This window comes from Apus apus, chromosome 2, assembly GCF_020740795.1.
Source record: "Apus apus isolate bApuApu2 chromosome 2, bApuApu2.pri.cur, whole genome shotgun sequence".
Taxonomy (NCBI): Eukaryota; Metazoa; Chordata; class Aves; order Apodiformes; family Apodidae; genus Apus; species Apus apus.
In genome coordinates this window covers 8,390,146-8,407,403 of record NC_067283.1, presented here as the reverse complement: position 1 = coordinate 8,407,403, position 17,258 = coordinate 8,390,146, and the positions used below count along the sequence as shown (strand labels likewise).

The 17,258-nt window shown below is 45.6% G+C and overlaps 1 protein-coding gene across 1 annotated transcript; it reads right to left on the bottom strand.

Moving 5' to 3' along the window:
- Window positions 1–394: 394 nt before the first annotated feature.
- On the bottom strand, window positions 395–2,939 carry HTR5A (5-hydroxytryptamine receptor 5A). Its single transcript, XM_051611170.1, has 2 exons — window positions 2,202–2,939; window positions 395–1,245 (listed from the first exon to the last, which is right to left on the bottom strand). The coding sequence occupies exons 1-2, from the start codon at window positions 2,937–2,939 to the stop codon at window positions 913–915; spliced, it is 1,071 nt and encodes a 356-aa protein (XP_051467130.1). The 3' UTR covers window positions 395–912.
- Window positions 2,940–17,258: the final 14,319 nt, after the last annotated feature.

Sequence of the window (17,258 nt, the reverse complement as noted above, 5' to 3'; positions counted from 1 at the left end):
CACACTCAGAAATAGTAAAACACAGCTCCTCATTGACAGCTTATTTAAAATACACTCACTGCATTCTCTGCAACTACAGAAAACCTGCCCCATGACCGCTCAAAATACATTTATGGTTTAGAATGGGAAACACAGACACAAGGATCAACATTTATAGCTGGTATTTTTGAAAGCAAAGGTCTGAGGCAGATGCTCACACATAGCAGTCAGAGAACAGGAGGTGGATTTCCCATGCATTCTCTCTCATTCCAGGGTACACCATGCATTAAGCTTTCACAATAAATACATTTTTAAAAACTTGCTACACGGAATCCAAGAGCAAATAGAACAACTCATTGATAAAGTGTGTGAGAAAAGGCTTCATACTTGGAATCTGCTTTTAACCCTTAATGAGGGTTTTATTCCCCAAATACAAACATTTGACAGTCTCTACCAGCGAAAGACAAGGCAAACAGCCTTTTCAACCAAGCCATAAAATATCCAGTTTCATCTATAATCACAAAACCTCCCAACATTAAGTTGATTCATGCCATGAGAGACTGGCAGTGGTCAAACCAGTGTTTCAAACATCACTCTTTGCCAGAAGACTCCTCTGCACCATTACTGCCACCGAGCAGTCCCAAGAATGTCACTAGGAAGGGCAGGAGGAAAGCAGTGGGGCACAGGAGGGAGAGCTGTGTTGCCGACCAGAGAAACTCTTGCATGCTCTTTGCAGGAAAAATAGCAACTGACTTAAAGGCTGGGTAGGACAGTCTGTGCAGGAACCAAGACTGTTGCTGGGATGTACGACCCCTGGGGATGTGTCTCTAGCATCACCTCCAGCATCTGTGGCTTTGAACTTCCTGAAGAGTTTGGAAGGATTCACTGAGAGTTGAAATCAGCTTCCTGCAGCAGCAGGAAAGCTTTTTCTGTTCAGTGCTGTCTAAAGAATAGGTTCCTGAAGGCATTGTTGTAGTTTTTGTTGAAAGCAGTGTAGATGAGTGGATTAAAAAAGGAATTTGAATAGCCTAGCCATAGAAAAATACTCTTCCAAATGGGTGGGATGTCACATGAGCAGAGGGGGTTGATGAGCTCTGTGATGAAGAAGGGGATCCAGCAGAGCACAAAGACCCCGATAAGGATGCCCACCATGAGGGCAGCTTTCTTTTCCTTCTGCTCTCTCCATGTGTCTCCATCAGTCTGGAATGTAACAGTGGCATGACGGACAGTGAAGACCATCTGTGGCTCCTGGGCAGCATCTTTCACCTGCCAAACACAAATACAAGTTGCACCATATGTGCCTCAGTCAGGTGATCCCACACAACAGGTACACAACCAACCTGTGCAAGCGATAGCCAGAGCTCATGGGGAAGCACCGGCCACCTATGTCACACTCTAATGGAGGGGAGAGTGGTTGTGTGACCTTCTTCTGGGTGACAGAGACTGTTTTTAAGTGAGGCTAGAAACTAGAGACAGTGGTGATATATGGGCACATGGAACTGCTCACACAGCGTTGCAGTAAGATTACCTCCCCATTTACAATCTGATCAGTAGAACAGGCACACACCCACATGCCATGCATGGAAGTCTCCTGGCTTTCTCTGAATCCATTGAGTTTAAAAGTGCCTGGTAGGAAAGGCAGGAAAATGAACATACATTTCCTCCCCCCGAAAAGTGTGTACAGTGTACAGTCACCATGCCTGAGATTAACTGACATGTTGTAGCCACAACGAGGAAGAATTTAAAAGAACCCCCTGCACTCGTGTCTTCCGTGTGGGTAAATCCACAACCTCCCCGCAGCCGCACTCGTTTGCCAGGTTATCATTCCCAGGGGAGACGAGATCCCAGCCACTCGCACCCCCACACGCCTCCTCCCCACGGGAGGAATGGTGACCCCTTACTCATGCTCGCCAGCACTGATTCAGCATTCCAGGGGGGACATCCGTGAGTCACTGCACGCCCACGTGGAGCTCAGGCGTGCAATCTGGCCCAAAGTTGCTTTAGCTACACCTTGTAAGCTCACAGCGGGGAACTCGGAAGGAGTCAAAGACTGGGCTTGCAAGCTTTGCAGTCAACTTTCCCTTGAAAGCCTTCAGGATTCACTGGGATTCCGTGGGATGCTGTTTGCTTGCATGCTTTAGCTCTTAAGTTTCCCCAACTGCTGCAAGGGCTTGGTTGTTACCAGAAGTTGACTAGAGGAAAACACAACTGATTTGACTTACCTCCAGGCCTTCTGGTGTAATGGGGGTGATGGAGTTGCTCTTTCGAGATCCAATGCGAAACTTGGCGGCCTTGTAGATCTTCCAGTACACAAAGAGCACCACACAAAGGGGCAGGTAGAAGGCCCCAAAGGTGGAGAAGATGGTGTAGGAAGGCTCGTGGCTGACTTGGCACTCCTCACTGTCCTCTGAGTAAGTCTCTCCCCAGCCAAAGAGCAGCGGGGCCAAGGAGATGAAGGCAGAGAGTGCCCAGGTGAGGGCAATCATGATGTTGGAGATACGTCGACGGATACGGAGTGTGTACTCCAGGTGGCGGGTGATGGACCAGTAGCGGTCCAGGGCGATGGCTGTGACGTTCCAGATGCTGGCCGTGCAGCACATCACGTCAAAGGAGATCCACACCTGGCACAGCAACCGGCCCAGCCGCCACCGCCGCCCAGACAACTCGCGTACCAAGCTGAGGGGCATGACAAGGGCTGCCACCATCACGTCGGAGATGGCCATGGAGGCCACCAGGTTGTGGGGCACCCGGTGGAAAGCGCGCACCCGGAGGATGGTGGCCAGGACCAGCCCGTTCCAGAGGAACGTGGCCACGACCAGCATGGCCAAGAGGGTGAGGACCAGCACGCTGAAGACGGAGAGGTGTCCCCGGCCGCCGTCCGGGCTGCCAGAGGACCCGCTCCGGTTGCCGGCGTCCAGCGTCGTATCGGCGAAGCAGCTGAGGTTGAGCGGGCGCTCCATGTCGGGGGCTCGGGGGCAGCGGGGCTCAGCCGGCTGAGGCGGCGGAGCTGGGCGCTGCGCACTCCCGCGCCGGGAGGGCGGGGGAGGGAGAACTCCGCCCTACCGCGGGCGCGGAGGGTCCGCGGCTGCCCCGAGCTCCGCGCTGCCCGCCGCCGGGGTCTTCATCTCCGGGAGGAAGAATCTTGCGTCAGCCCCCGGCCCGCCCCGCCGGCGGGAGGAAGGCGGCGGTTCCGCGGGCGCGGCGCGGTGCGCGGCTGCGGGGCGGCGCGGAGCGGCGCGGGGCGGTGCTGGCGCGGCCGCGGCGGCGGAACCCGCGCGGAGGAGCGGCTGCCCCTGCGGAGGAGCCGGCGCCGTGGGCTGGCGGGGCGTGGGGCGGGCAGGTGAGTGTGTGTGTGCCCCTCCGTGCGCGGCCGCGGAGCCTCTCGGCGGGGAGCGGCTTGGGGCTGGCGGGTTCGTGCTTAGTCATTTCAGGGCGCGGATTGTCCCTCCAAACCGGCCGGAGCGGGGCGAAGGCAGAACCGGCAGCCGCTCCCCGCTGCCCGCTCCGTCCTGCCCGCTCCCCGCACTGTGCGGGCGCAGCCGCCGGCGTTGTCTGCGTCTCTTCTTTCCCGTGGGTCGTATTCCGTGTCAGACGCAGAAAGTTGGCATCCCTGTGGAATTGTCCCTGCGCTCTTCTAAAAATGTCTCAGTGCGGTGCCACTGGAATTTTAGAGCTGCCATACGTGCTAGATCCTGCGTCCAGCAAACCTGCTGGTAATGCTGGTTCTGCTGGGGGGCGGGTGGTGTGGCAGGGGATTATTTCTTTGAGGACTTCTGCTCTGGCATCTCCTCACTTGTTAGTAATTGGTGGGCCTTTTATTAGAAATAGTCTCTCACTTGGCTGTCGTTGTTGATGGTTACGTTATTAACACCTTAAGCAGTCATGAAGTGTTTGAGCGTTTCACCTGGTTTTTGTCACGCTGCTCGTGATGTGAGTGAGGCGGGATTCTGCGCCGCACCGTGGAAGGCAGAATTTAAAGGCGGGGAGCAGGTTTCCCCGCGCAGCAGCTCCGTGCGGGGATGCCACGCAGCTCCCGCCTGCGAGCCTGGGATGGCGTTCGGGCAGGGCGCTGGCATCCTGCTTCTCCGGATGGTCCCGGGATAATGAGTCCAAAGAGCCTTTGGGAATGAGCTGACGTGATGTGTGCGGTGGCAGGCACCAGCACAGGGCTGACAGAGGGAAGGAAGGAAGGAAGGAAGGAAGGAAGGAAGGAAGGAAGGAAGGAAGGAAGGAAGGAAGGAAGGAAGGAAGGAAGGAAGGAAGGAAGGAAGGAAGGAAGGAAGGAAGGAAGGAAGGAAGGAAAAGGAAGGAAGGAAGAGGAAGGAAGGAAGAGGAAGGAAGGAAAAGGAAGGAAGGAAGGAAGGAAGGAAAAGGAAGGAAGGAAAAGGAAGGAAGGAAGGAAGGAAGGAAAAGGAAGGAAGGAAAAGGAAGGAAGGAAAAGGAAGGAAGGAAAAGGAAGGAAGGAAGGAAAAGGAAGGAAAAGGAAGGAAGGAAGGAAGGAAAAGGAAGGAAGGAAGGAAGGAAAAGGAAGGAAGGAAAAGGAAGGAAGGAAAAGGAAGGAAGGAAAAGGAAGGAAGGAAGGAAAAGGAAGGAAGGAAGGAAAAGGAAGGAAGGAAGGAAGGAAGGAAGGAAGGAAGGAAGGAAGGAAGGAAGGAAGGAAGGAAGGAAGGAAGGAAGGAAGGAAGGAAGGGAAGGGAAGGAAGGAAAAGGAAGGAAGGAAGGAAGGAAGGGAAGGGAAGGAAGGAAAAGGAAGGAAGGAAGGAAGGGAAGGGAAGGAAGGAAAAGGAAGGAAGGAAGGAAGGAAAAGGAAGGGAAGGGAAGGAAGGAAAAGGAAGGAAGGAAGGGAAGGGAAGGAAGGAAAAGGAAGGAAGGAAGGAAGGAAAAGGAAGGAAGGAAGGAAGGAAGGAAGGAAGGAAGGAAGGAAGGAAAAGGAAGGAAGGAAGGAAGGAAGGAAGGAAGGAAGGAAGGAAGGAAGGAAGGAAGGAAAAGGAAGGAAGGAAGGAAAAGGAAGGAAGGAAGGAAGGAAGGAAGGAAGGAAGGAAGGAAGGAAGGAAGGAAAAGGAAGGAAGGAAAAGGAAGGAAGGAAGGAAGGAAGGAAGGAAGGAAGGAAGGAAGGAAGGAAGGAAGGAAAAGGAAGGAAGGAAGGAAAAGGAAGGAAGGAAGGAAAAGGAAGGAAGGAAGGAAAAGGAAGGAAGGAAGGAAAAGGAAGGAAGGAGCATTGGCATTATGGATTGGTGACAATGACACTTGATGGTGAACTTTCAGAGAGTTGGGGGAGAAAACACCAAGGAAAGAAGTGGGCAGGGCAGTACCGGGCGTGTACTGAGCTCGCGGTATGTACCGAGGAGAGAACCAAACTGGTGCTGCTGCTGTCTCCTCTCAGTTCTCTCTGGGCTTCTTAAAGAAAAACAGCAAAGTAATAATAACAAGGGCTGAGGAAACAAGATGTTTTCTAGTGCTGCTGCTTGTTTCTCCATGCTGTCAAGTGAAACACGAGGCAGCATGTCCAACACAAGTCCAGGACCTTGTTTTGTTGCAGTGGGAATTTCCTCATGTGGACTCATGCCATGCAGTGGCATTTGTCCTCAGATCCAGAAAACAGGACTTGGTCCATTGTAGTTACTACAAAAGGTGTAGCCTTAGAGACTGTAACATAATTCTGGAAGTATACTGACATCTTTTTGGGGGAGAGATTATTATTTTGTCTTTTATACACATGAATACTAGCAATTTTGGAAAGGGTGGATATTTTTTCTTACAACTCAAAGGACAAATGGGGTTTGCAGGCTTTCGTAAAGCCTCCTGATTTAAAATTCTTGGTTTGCAAGGTGCCAAACATCCTCAACTGTCATTCAAGTGATCAAAACACTTAGCAACTGCTGGGACTGAGCTTTTTGTTGCGTGGGCCCTTGTGAAGCTTGTGAAGCCCAGAATTAACAGAATCAACTACAAATTATGGAATATGTGCTCTTGAAAAGATATTATTAGGTTTTTTGCTTCAGGAGCAAATAGACAAAATTACATTTAAAGGGAAACGGAAATAAAACTTATTAAATCTGAAGAAGTAAAAGTAGATTATGTTCTAATGAAAAATGATGAATAGTTTAATTATCTTATTGGACTTTAAATATATATATATATTAGCAGATTCTGGAGCTGAATGGGTCAACTGAGCACTAATCGGACATTTAAAATGTAGACAAATACATATATATGTAGCATATATGGAAATGCAAAGGTCTGCACCTGGGGTGGAAGAACCCTACACAACAGTACAGGCTGGGGACTGACTGGTCAGACAGCATTTTTGCAGAAGAGGATCTGGGTGGCCTGTTAGGCAAGAAGTTGCAGTCTGCAAAGTGCCCTTGTGGCAAAGGCAGCCAGCAGCATTCTGACCTGTATTAGCAAGATGGCCATCAGGATGAGGGATCTAGCTGTTCCCTTCTGTTCAACAAAACTTGGAATTTTAGGCTAAATTTGGGGTTCTTTGCTGCAAGACATTAACATATTGGGGGAAGTCCAGCAGAAGGTCATGCAGGTGATGAGCAAGCTGACATATGGTGTAAAAGGAAGAGGAGAACTGAGTTTATCAATCTTAAAAAGAGAGAAGTTAAGGGGAAAATCTTCTCATTGTCTCCAGCTACCTCAGGTGAGGGTGTAGAGAGGATGGAGGCAAACTCTTCTTAGAGGTGCACTGTGGTAGGACAAGATGCAATGAATGCAAGTCACAACATCAGATATTCCAATTAGAAAATTGGAAATAAATATTCACCTGGAGAGTGGTCAAACACTGAAATGGGTCCAAAGAGGCTGTGAAACCTCCATCCTCAGCAATGTTCAACATTCAGCACTGTGAGTGACCCAGTCTAACTTTGAAGTTGGTGGGGGTTGGACTAGGTGATCTCCAGAGGTCCGTTCCAACTTAGATCATTCCACCATTCTGATTCTGCAATCTTTAAGCACATTGGCTGAATGCACCACATTCTGGAAGTGACTGAATGTTCTTATCTTTAAGAACAGAATGTTGTTTACTTTACCCAGATTAGTAAGCTCATTGTTTTCCACTAAACTGTTGATATTTATAAAGTGAGTGGAAGGCTGGGATCCCTACTGAGTGAATATTGTTTGTGGAATGATCACATCTATGCGAATCTCCAAGAGTAGGATCTAACTACAAAGTCAGGATTATGTCACACCCTCCTTCCAATTCAAAATATGCGGGTAATGGTTGGGAGTTAAGAGGGAATTCCCAAAGCACTCCGTGCCATTGCCTACATGCACATCCAAGTAGCATCTGCTCTGGTGGACAGAGTGAATGGACTTTACTGTGAGTCTGCATGCATGTCTTTTGAACCTCTGCACTTACATCTGGCAGAAAAGGGAGAGGAGACGGTTCAGGAGGTGTTTTTGCTGAGAATGCTTAATGAATACATGAGATTTTCAGTCTACAGGGTAGGAGTAGCTGCTAGATTTAGGACTAAAGGAACATATATATTCACTGTCTGTATACAACAACACTGAAAGCTCTCCTGAGTGGCCAGCCAGACTGCTCAGTAAGTGTGTCCTGTCAAGGCATTTTCTAAAACTCGGGTAATCTAAATTCTATTTAGCATTCATCATCTTCATCTCACACTTTTTACATCCAGAAATGCTTTTTGAACACTAGGAGGCCACTTGCTTCTCCCCTGTAACAACAAAATATCCAAAGAGTTAAAATGCAGTGTGAGATTGTTCTCACACCCTCAGAGCCTGTCCACATTTCTGAGTCTCACTCTAGTCTTTCCAAAACCAAGATCTCTAGAGATGAGCAACACGAGCCCTGTGATGGACTTATGCTCCACCTCTGGTTTGAGCATCCTGTGGTGTTAGGAATGTAGTTTTGGGAGGGGAGAGAGGGAATGCTGAAGCAGAGCTCTTCATGGACACACATCGGCTTTTATGAGCGTTGATTTGTCTAATTTATCCCATAAAAGCTGTCTCAAGTGCAAGGTAGTAGCTCTAACTGGGAAAAAGGCTGAGAGATTCCCTCCCTCTCCAGTGGTCTGTCAGTTAGAGCATGAATTGGGGACATAAGCAATCAGGGTTTACAGCATCCTAGCTCAGGCTATGGCCTTGAATCATGATACTTGATATTCCATGTAAGCATTTTAATTGCCAAGTGTCTGGCTATTCTGGGTAGCTATCTCTCAGGTTTCTTATGTTGAATCTTTTTAGTAATCATGTATTTACTGGAGCATGGACTTACCTGAGGTTTTCTAACGTCCGAACCAAGTGCCACAGCAACAGAAAGATGGAGTCAGCCTTCCTCTCCCAGTAACATGTAATTACTTACTGCAAAGTTGAGCAATTCCCGCTGACTGAGAAGCAGAGATTAATCCTGCTGTAGGTTAGTGAGAAACTCAGCAGGACTATGGGAGTGTTTCAGAGCAAGAACACGAGTGCCTCATGTCCCCAGTGTGCCCCAGTGTTTGCCAGACTGGGTTCTTTTGCTCCAGATTGCTTGTGAGGAGCTTTGAAAAGTCTCTCTGTCCTGGGGCAGAGAATGAAAACAATGAGTTGAAATCCTGTTGTCTTTTTATCTGTATGGCTGGAAAACTATTCCTCATCCATCCTCTAATGGCAGCTTTCATTTAGTTCAGGGCATGCAAGCTTTCCTTTAGGAATTGTCACCAATTATATGACTTCAGTGACATAACTAAAGTATTGTTTAATTCTGCAGCAGGAGCAAAGCAGAACAAGAACAAAAGCTATTCAACAGAGCAGCCTCTTTGTGTATCTGTCTTGCCTACATCATAGTCTTCTTATATGTAAACTCTGTGGTAAGTGTCTCAGTCCTTGTCTCTCTCAAATTTGGTCATAATCCCCTTCACAGCCAGCCTAAAGGGAGGAGGGATTCCAGTACCTTGCATTACTGGGTATGTCTCAGCAAATGGACTGCCAGGAGTGTTGATCTGTCTTCTGCTCAACATTAATTAACTCCTGCTGGAATTAAACCCTTTGTTCTTGCATAGTGAAAACCATGTTCACGGGCGAAGGACCAGATGTGACACAACTTCATCAAGTCTTACAGGAAACTCCCAAATTATTAACTGCCACAGTTAAAGTCATGCTCTGTGTAAATAAATGAAATGTTAATAATTTTATCACTTATTTGATACCTTAAGGGAGAACATTAATCAATTAATCAATGTGTAATTTCAGGGGAGCCAGCAGAGTTCTGCTAGGAGTCATATTGGCTTTCAGTCAAAGGTGCTTTGCAGTGAGTAGTTATGACAGTAACACAATAACTTGGAGCCAGCCTCAGGGGGCACTGCCCTCATAAGGCATCCACAGCTTCCATTTATTACTGTGGTGACAGCAAATACTTAACACATATATATACAGGCACCTGTGATCTTCTTTACCTGTGGTCGGCCCCTGAGAAGTAAACCTTTCTCTGGGCTCTGATGGACTTGGTCTCTGCAGATTGCTTTCAAATCACAATAGAAAACAATCCATCTTTCTGGTTTAAGAAAAAAGTGTAAAAATATCAAAATATATTATGCTTCTGCAAGTACACAGTATCCTGCAGTTCTGTCAATCATCTAGAATAGCAGGCCTAGAGAAACTAATAAGAAACTGTGTGTGGGAAGGCTAGGTAACTCTAACTTAATTCATGAGCTTTGGCAATCAAAGCTGCCAATGCAAACTATCAGGACTCTGCCAGGGAGACAGATGGCACGATGACAGCAAATGGATGGGTCTCTAAAACTCCACTATCATTTCAGTTCAGACCCTTTTTCTGTATGCCAAGTTGTGGAAGAGATTTGTTTATCTTGAGCTTTATGCATTTTGGCAGATAATTTGCATAGGTGTGAAGCTATAGGGAAGGCTGTGATAGTGTCAAGCTGAACATGGGGTTTTCTGTTGTGTGTTGTTTTCCAGGTTACTTTTCTGCTTCCTTGCAGGTGCTAGATTTTTGAACCTTCATTTACAGAAATCCATCTGTAGTCTGGAAATGTTCTTTCAGAATTCCAGAGGCAAAACATTTTAAGATCCATTTATGGTAATAAGGAGAGAAATCACTCTAAACAGTTTCCTAGGCCAGCAGTTCTTCAAGTTTTATTCTTTTACCTCCTTCCATGCCAGCTGTGCTCCCTTTGGCTCCCTGGCAGTGTGTTCCCATGCCCACGTCTTCCTCGGTTGGAGTACCTTATCCCCAAGCCACCATTAACTTTAGCATTCAAGTCTGGTTTTCTAATTGTAACAAATTGGCAGGATGTGCAAAAATGAAACCATCAATGTCTGACATCAAATGATGTCTTCAGTGGGAGATTCTTTTCTTCCACCTCAATAGCCTAATTTCTTTAGATGCCATTGGTTGCTGCCTTCTTCCCTGGAGATTGCTGAACGACCACAGCTGGAGCCACATCTCTACCTGCCAAAGGAAGCATTGGCATAGTTGTGCTGGTTTCTCAGCTTGGGTATCAGTGATGAGAGCCTCAGATTCATATTCACATGCTGTTTCCTTCAAGCTGTGGAATATTTTCCTCCCTCTGATTATTCTGTGTACCTGTATGCTTCCCTGCCCCCGCCTGCTCAGGTCACGCAGATCAGCACAACTGCTGTTCATTTAAGTAAGATAAATTCCTAGTATTTTCAAGCCATGCAACATGACAGATCATTAGAGAAAATGGGAAAGCTGTGGAAATTTACTTATTTCTATTTCATATCCATGTTGCTATTTAAGCGAGTGAGAGGCTCATACAAATGAAAGGAATTATTTACAAGTTACAAAAAGTCAACTGGTAGGATATGACCACAGGTTTTCTTTCTGCAACTGAAAGGAGACTGCTTCCTTGCCTGTGCAAGAAGAGTGTTTGCAGAGATCTCCCGTAGGCCAGCAAAAAGCTTGCCTCTTCATCACAGGCAAGACAGCAAACTTTTCCTGCTATTTGAACAGACACAGCAGTTTTTAAAGGACCCCAAACATCATTTTTCTGATAGAATTTGCCAGTATCATGTCACAAATACTTTATTTTGGTCCATTCTGCCGCAGCAGGCACCTGATCAAGCAGTGTCTTTTTGCTACTGCTGTAAAATTCTTTGAACCCATGGGATGAAAGTGGTTGTATAAATGTGTCTAAATGTCTCTCTGTTTTTCACAAGGATTTTTATTCGTAGCATCATTATTTTTGACAACCAGTATTCACTATTTTGACAGCAAAATGTTGCCAGACCTTTCTTAATTTGTCTAGCAATGCATTTTATTATAAAATATCAGGGTTGGTGTTTTTTCTGTCAGCTGGTCTGAAAGTCAAGGTTGGTAGAATGTAACTCAGAGGTGGCGACCTAAGGTCTGTGACCTGCAGCAGCTCACCAGCAATTCATATTCAGCTCCCACCCTGGGGACATGATGTGTGACCCTGGGAATAGGCTCATGCAAGGGCTGGTGGTGGGAGAAATGGATCCAGCAAGAGCAGCTGAGGCCAGGTTTCTGAGTTACCTTGGGGTACAGCTGTGTGCCCACCCTTGCCTTGTCCTGCAGTAAAGCCACCAGGCTCAGAGGGAGCTGCTGGCATCTGCCACAAGTGAGTTTCTCCTTTCTTTTTTGAGCCATCCCTTCCACCTCTCTTCAGGTTCTTCCAGATAGATGCAATCTGTTATGTAATTCTTGTCCCTGTAGAGATTCTAGTATGTGACCTGAAAGGCAAGTGATCAGGTTGGCTTGTTAAGCTGGTGGTTTCTGTAAGTTCATTTTCTGTAGTTCCTTTTTCTACCTCTTTTGTGGTTACTTTCTGCTTTCAGAGTTTGAATATATCACAGGGGCTTTGAACTCAGCTGCTAAAGAAACCAAAAAGATTACTTCCCTGTCAGAATTTCAGCATAAATTTAGTCAAAATCTTCCAACTGAAAGAGAGTAGATTTAGGTTAGACATTGGGAAAAAATTCTTCACTGTGAGGGTGGTGAGACCGGGGCACAGGTTGTCCAGAGAAGCTGTGGATGCCCCCTCCCTGGAAGTGTTTAAGGCCAGGTTAGATGGGGCTTGAAGAAACCTGGTCTCGTGGGAGGTGTCCCTGGCCATGGCAGGGGGGCTGGAACTAGATAATCATCCTAAGGTCCCTTCCAACCCAAACCACTCTGTGTTTCTATGATACTACTGCATTCTTTCAGGGTATCATACGAGCATAGTTCATGATGTGTCTTCATTACAGAAGGTATTATCTATCTATCCACACAGAAGATGGCTCATGTATTATTTTAAAAGCTGAATCTGATTTTGGAAACAAAAAAATCTTGCTGTATTTTTCAAAAGGACTCCTCATCTGATCTGGTACATCTTCAGATTTTTCTGGGCAGGCTGTCAATGTCCTTCCTCCTGGTCAAATTTTAAACCATCACCACTAGCAACTGACTTAGCAGGAGGGTTATAAATGCAATTTCATTACTGAATAGAAATGCAACCAATACCTGAATAGAAAAATGAGGGCGAAAAAAAAAACCAAACCAAAACACTTAACACTTTGATGTTTTAAAGCCTTTCATCCAACACTCACACATACAATATCTCCTGTCCCTTAGCTTTGACTGCTGGCACTAGTCTCAGTTTGACTGCTGGCACTATTTTCAGTCTTGCAGAGCTGCCCACACACACACACACACTTCCCATCCCTCCTGTTGTGGTCACACCACAGCCAGTCCAGCTGCTTCATCCTTCACCCTTCTGCAGCACAGCCACACCTCGATGGGAGGCTGGAAAGTTGGAGTCCAGGGCTTGATAATGTTGTGAGGAAGAGACACAAACAGCTTCTGCCACACTGCACATTCTCTGTTTCAAGGAGGTTTTCTTAAAGCTTTTATGTTTTTATAGCAGCTCTGACTGTAAGGAACCATAAATCCCAATGTCCTTGCCCCAGCTAATCCTTCCTGCCCAGGATGGCATGCCCTATTAAACACCACATTACAGCCTGAGATTAATGACAAGTGGTACAGAAGAGCACCATGGGTCGTGGAGAACCACAGGGGATTCTTTAGGGGGCATCTTGGAAACAGTTACTGATAAATACCCAGCTGGACTTTTTACACAGGTGTAAAGCCTTTTTACAAAGGCTTGGGTTGTGTAAGCAGAGTTAGCCAACAATCTGCCTAGCATTTATAATAAAAAATTATGGCAGCTGCTTTCTGTGAGCATCGGTGAAATAGGTGAGGAAATAGATTTTCTTAAGCAATCTATGGCTCTGGGTGCCCCTCTTCCATTCATTTCAGGAAGGATTATTATTTTTAAATGTAGTAATATTTTTTTAATAAAACTGACGTATCTAGAACATAGCTCATAAATCCTCTGGACTGCTTAGTAAATCCCAAAAACACATTCTTATCTGAATCAAGCTTTATTTTCTTCATCTAAATAATAACAATAATAACAATAATAACAATAATCCTATAGTAGCGTTTATATCCTTTATCTTTTAGAGTCAAGAGAGACGTGGGTGAGCTTCTGCTACACACAAGCAATATGAAACAGTCTCCAAGGTATGTTCAGTAAGCAATCAAGTTAGCATATTCTGAGAAAAACCCTCCACAAATTGAGATGCAGTAAATGATGACATATATGCTTCTATTCTTGTTGGCTTAATGTAAAGAGAATTAGATTCACCTCTCTTCCTTCCCTTGCCCTGAGCCAGAGCATGAGTATGCACACAGAACTAGTGAGGGTATGTAACCTTTTGATGTTTACCATCTGGTTTATTTATGAATGTGTGAGTTGACTCCCGGCGTGTAGGAGAGCCACGTGGCCACCAGGCTCTTCTGGAGGGGGGTGGCAGATCTCCGTGTGTCCTGTCATGGACCTAAATATTTGCATTGATTAGATCCCAGTTTGGTGCTTTTATCATTTAGTCATTATGAGCACTGTATGAATAATGAGTTATAAGCAAGTACATAGAAAGCATAAAGTGTGTAGAACACTACCAGTAGCTGGTGTAAATGTTAGCCACTGGAATGTGCCCAGTGGGGCATTTTTGATATGGACTTACTTCAGGAATGTGTCCTCATTCATGACTGTGTTTAGTTTCAAGTATGTGCTTTAGTCCTATCAAAGTGAGCAGGGTTTGAGGATATGCTTAAATCTAAGAGTGTGATTTTGGAGCATCCCTGACTCAGAGACAAAGCTCAGAAAAATTGTAACAAAAGGAGGCAAAAAGCTTAGGCTGTAGAGAAAAGTAAGTGTGGAAAAATCCCTTTTCTTTTAGGAAAAAAAGGATATAAATGTATGTATCCAATTCTCTGAGTGCAAGCAACACTAAGGAAAATACTACACTGCATGTTTAGAATGAGTTAAATCAATTGATGGCCAACCAGCCCCAGGGAAAAATAATGTAATTGTGACTGGAAGCAGCAAAATGGTTCTGCCTAATAGTTAAACATCAGTAAGTGCTGCTGTGTCTAATAAAATGCAGATCTCATTATCTGTTTGTTATGTGCATCAGGAGATAACTGTTCAAGTTGAAAAGTATAAAAATTTGATTTAATTCAGTGACATTTTGGATACAAGAGGGTCAGGTTGGTCTTGTAACAAATAACAGCTTAAGGCACATGGAAAGGAGTGTAATTGAAGATAAGGCTTTAGCAAGATGAGTGGAAAATGTAATAGAGTTCAAAGATACATTAAACAAATGTATCCTGGCCTTCACACTGTAATCACCTACATGTGCCGTAAGGCAAACAGCAAATGTAATTGACACCCTGGAGGAAGATCATTACAGCTTTGGTGCTTGCTGCCTCATGCCATGATCTCTTCCATTTGCAGCACTTAGAATTCAGACCTGGCAAGTCCTGGGACCCTGAAGCTGCTCTAATTTATATGGGGAATGCAGCAAGTTCTAAATAAGCCCCAAGAAGTTTTCGGTGGCTTCTCTGAATGTTGAACCTTTTTATCTGTGGGTGCCTACCACAGTGCCGTGGATTAAAAATGACCACGGTTGACATGAATATGGCAGAAGCCTCAGTGATGGAGAAGGAGGACAGTCCTTTAAGGAGTGTCGTTTAAGCACACAGGAGAGCTAATAAGGTCAGGCTGTAGTATGCTGAAATCAAAAGAAACAGCTTCTTTGTAGCTTGATGCCTTGGAGAGGTTCAACATGATCGCATTCTCTTGCATGTGGCATGGCAGTTGTGCCTTTTACCCAATTCCTGGGCAGTTTCAAACATATCTGAGTGGTCTGTAGGGGCGTCAGGGATACGGTAGGGGTGAAAGACCTTGTTATAGACACTGAAGGAGCCACACTGTAAACTTTTGTGAACTGATGAAGTTTGCAGATGACACCAAGTTGAGTAGGGAAGTAGACACTCCAGAAGGGAGAACCACCCTGCAGGAAGACCTGGACAAGCTGTAAAAGTGGGCTAACAAGAATCTTGTCTTGTTCTGTGTGCAGAATTGTACAGTCTTGTACCTGGGAACACATAACCCAGGAGTGCAGCACAGACTGGGATCTACCTGGCTGGAGAGTAGCTCTGTAGAAAGGGACCTGGGGGTCTTGGTAGATAACAGGCTCAGCATGAGTGAACAGTGCACTGCAGCAGCAAGGAAGGCCAACAAGATGCTGGGCTGCATCAACAAGGGCATCACCAGCAGAGATAAAGAAGTCATAATTTTGCTCTACTCAGCACTTGTCAGGCCACACCTGGAATATTGTATTCAGTTCTGGTCCCTCATATACAAAAAAGGTGTGCACAGGCTGGAGAGGGTCCACAGAAGGGCCACAAAGAAGGTCAAAGGAAGCCTGCAGTACAAGAAAAAGCTGAGAGAACTGGGTTTGTCTAGCCTGGAGAAAAGAAGGCTAAGGGGAGACCTGTTCCAGTACTTAAAGGGTGGCTAGCAAGAAGATGGAGACTCCCTTTTTACAAGGAGTCATATGGAAAAGATGAGGGGTAATGGATGCAAGTTACTCCTGGAGACATCCTGATTGGACATCAGAAGAAAATTGTTCACTGTGAGAATAGTCAGACATTGGAAAAAGCTCCCCAGGGAAGTGGTGGATTCCCCAACATGGGACACTTTAAGCCTCAGTTTGACAAGGTGCTGGGCCATCACATCTAAACCATGTTCCTACCTGGAAATGTCAGGCCAGATGATCCTTGAGGTCCCTTCCAACCTGATATTCCATGATTCTATATGATTCTATGAACTTAAACCTTATTTGGCCTTACGTTCATGGAGGAATTGGACCTTGAGACATAAATCTATTGTAGGCTTTTTTGGTTCAGAGAACTTTTTTTTTCCTACTGAGGGAGTTTAAGCTTATCAGAGAGCCTATTTTTCAAGTAACCAGAAGATTTAGGGACTTACAGAGCCTTTATTTCCCTGGAAGCCTCCTGGAAGCAAAACCAAGAGAGCGAGAGGCAGGTCTGACCCAAGAGTATAAGCAGTATGGCTGCATTCATCCTGAGATTAGCTCTAATGAGAGAAGTCTTGACAGTGAGACCTATTGCCTTGAATCCCAACTCCTGGTTAGTACTAAGTAATTGAAATCATTAAAACAGACTTACTCTAGATGCTCAATCAATAATTCAAATTTTTTTTTGCATTGAAAAGTGGCAGATAATTAGGGACTTCAGTAACAAATGTGTTACTTCATTATGTTTTCTGCTTGGCATACTAAAGAGGCAGAGAGTTCTAGATAGCAATCTATAATTAATTAAGCTGGCTCCGAGGTCATGTTATTGATCAACTAAGAGCAGCAGTGGATTCTTCATCTCTTGATGTCTTCAGATCAAGATTCAATATATTCCAGGAAGTTCCACTTTCACTAACCAGTCACTCAAGGTACAGATGTTCTAGCGAGAGTCTTTCGGATGAAATTTAAGGGCAAATTATAAGAAAGGTTAACCAGAAGATCTGCTGGTTACTTCTGGCCTCAAGGCTGTTACCAGAATGCTCTTAGAATGTGATTTTCAAGAATGTTGATCTAAGTTGTTAATTTAACTTGAAAATATGTGAAAAACATGTATCAGGTTCCTTCCACAGGAGAAGAAAGCAGTAGAGCAACCCAGCAACAGCAACTACTATGTCTGCATAGTACAGTAACATCCACGTGTAAGTACAGGGAGCCTCCTAAAGCTGCAACCACAAATGTGTGACAAATGCAATCAGCTTCTCTGTTTGTACCGTACCACTGGCAGATAAGCATGTATAGCTCTGTGCCTGTGTTTAAGGACGTGCAGGCACACGCCTTTCAGCTACCCTGAAAATCTGCTTTAAGCTTCAGCATTTGGGAAGGTCATAAAGCAGAAATGTGCT

Bases quoted from the DNA above. Each gene is read 5' to 3' on its own strand.
- HTR5A (XM_051611170.1), bottom strand. From the start codon at position 2,939: ATGGAGCGCCCGCTCAACCTCAGCTGCTTCGCCGATACGACGCTGGAC. The intron at 1,246-2,201 runs GTAAGTCAAATC...TGTGTTTGGCAG, and splicing joins TTACACCAGAAGGCCTGGAG to GTGAAAGATGCTGCCCAGGA.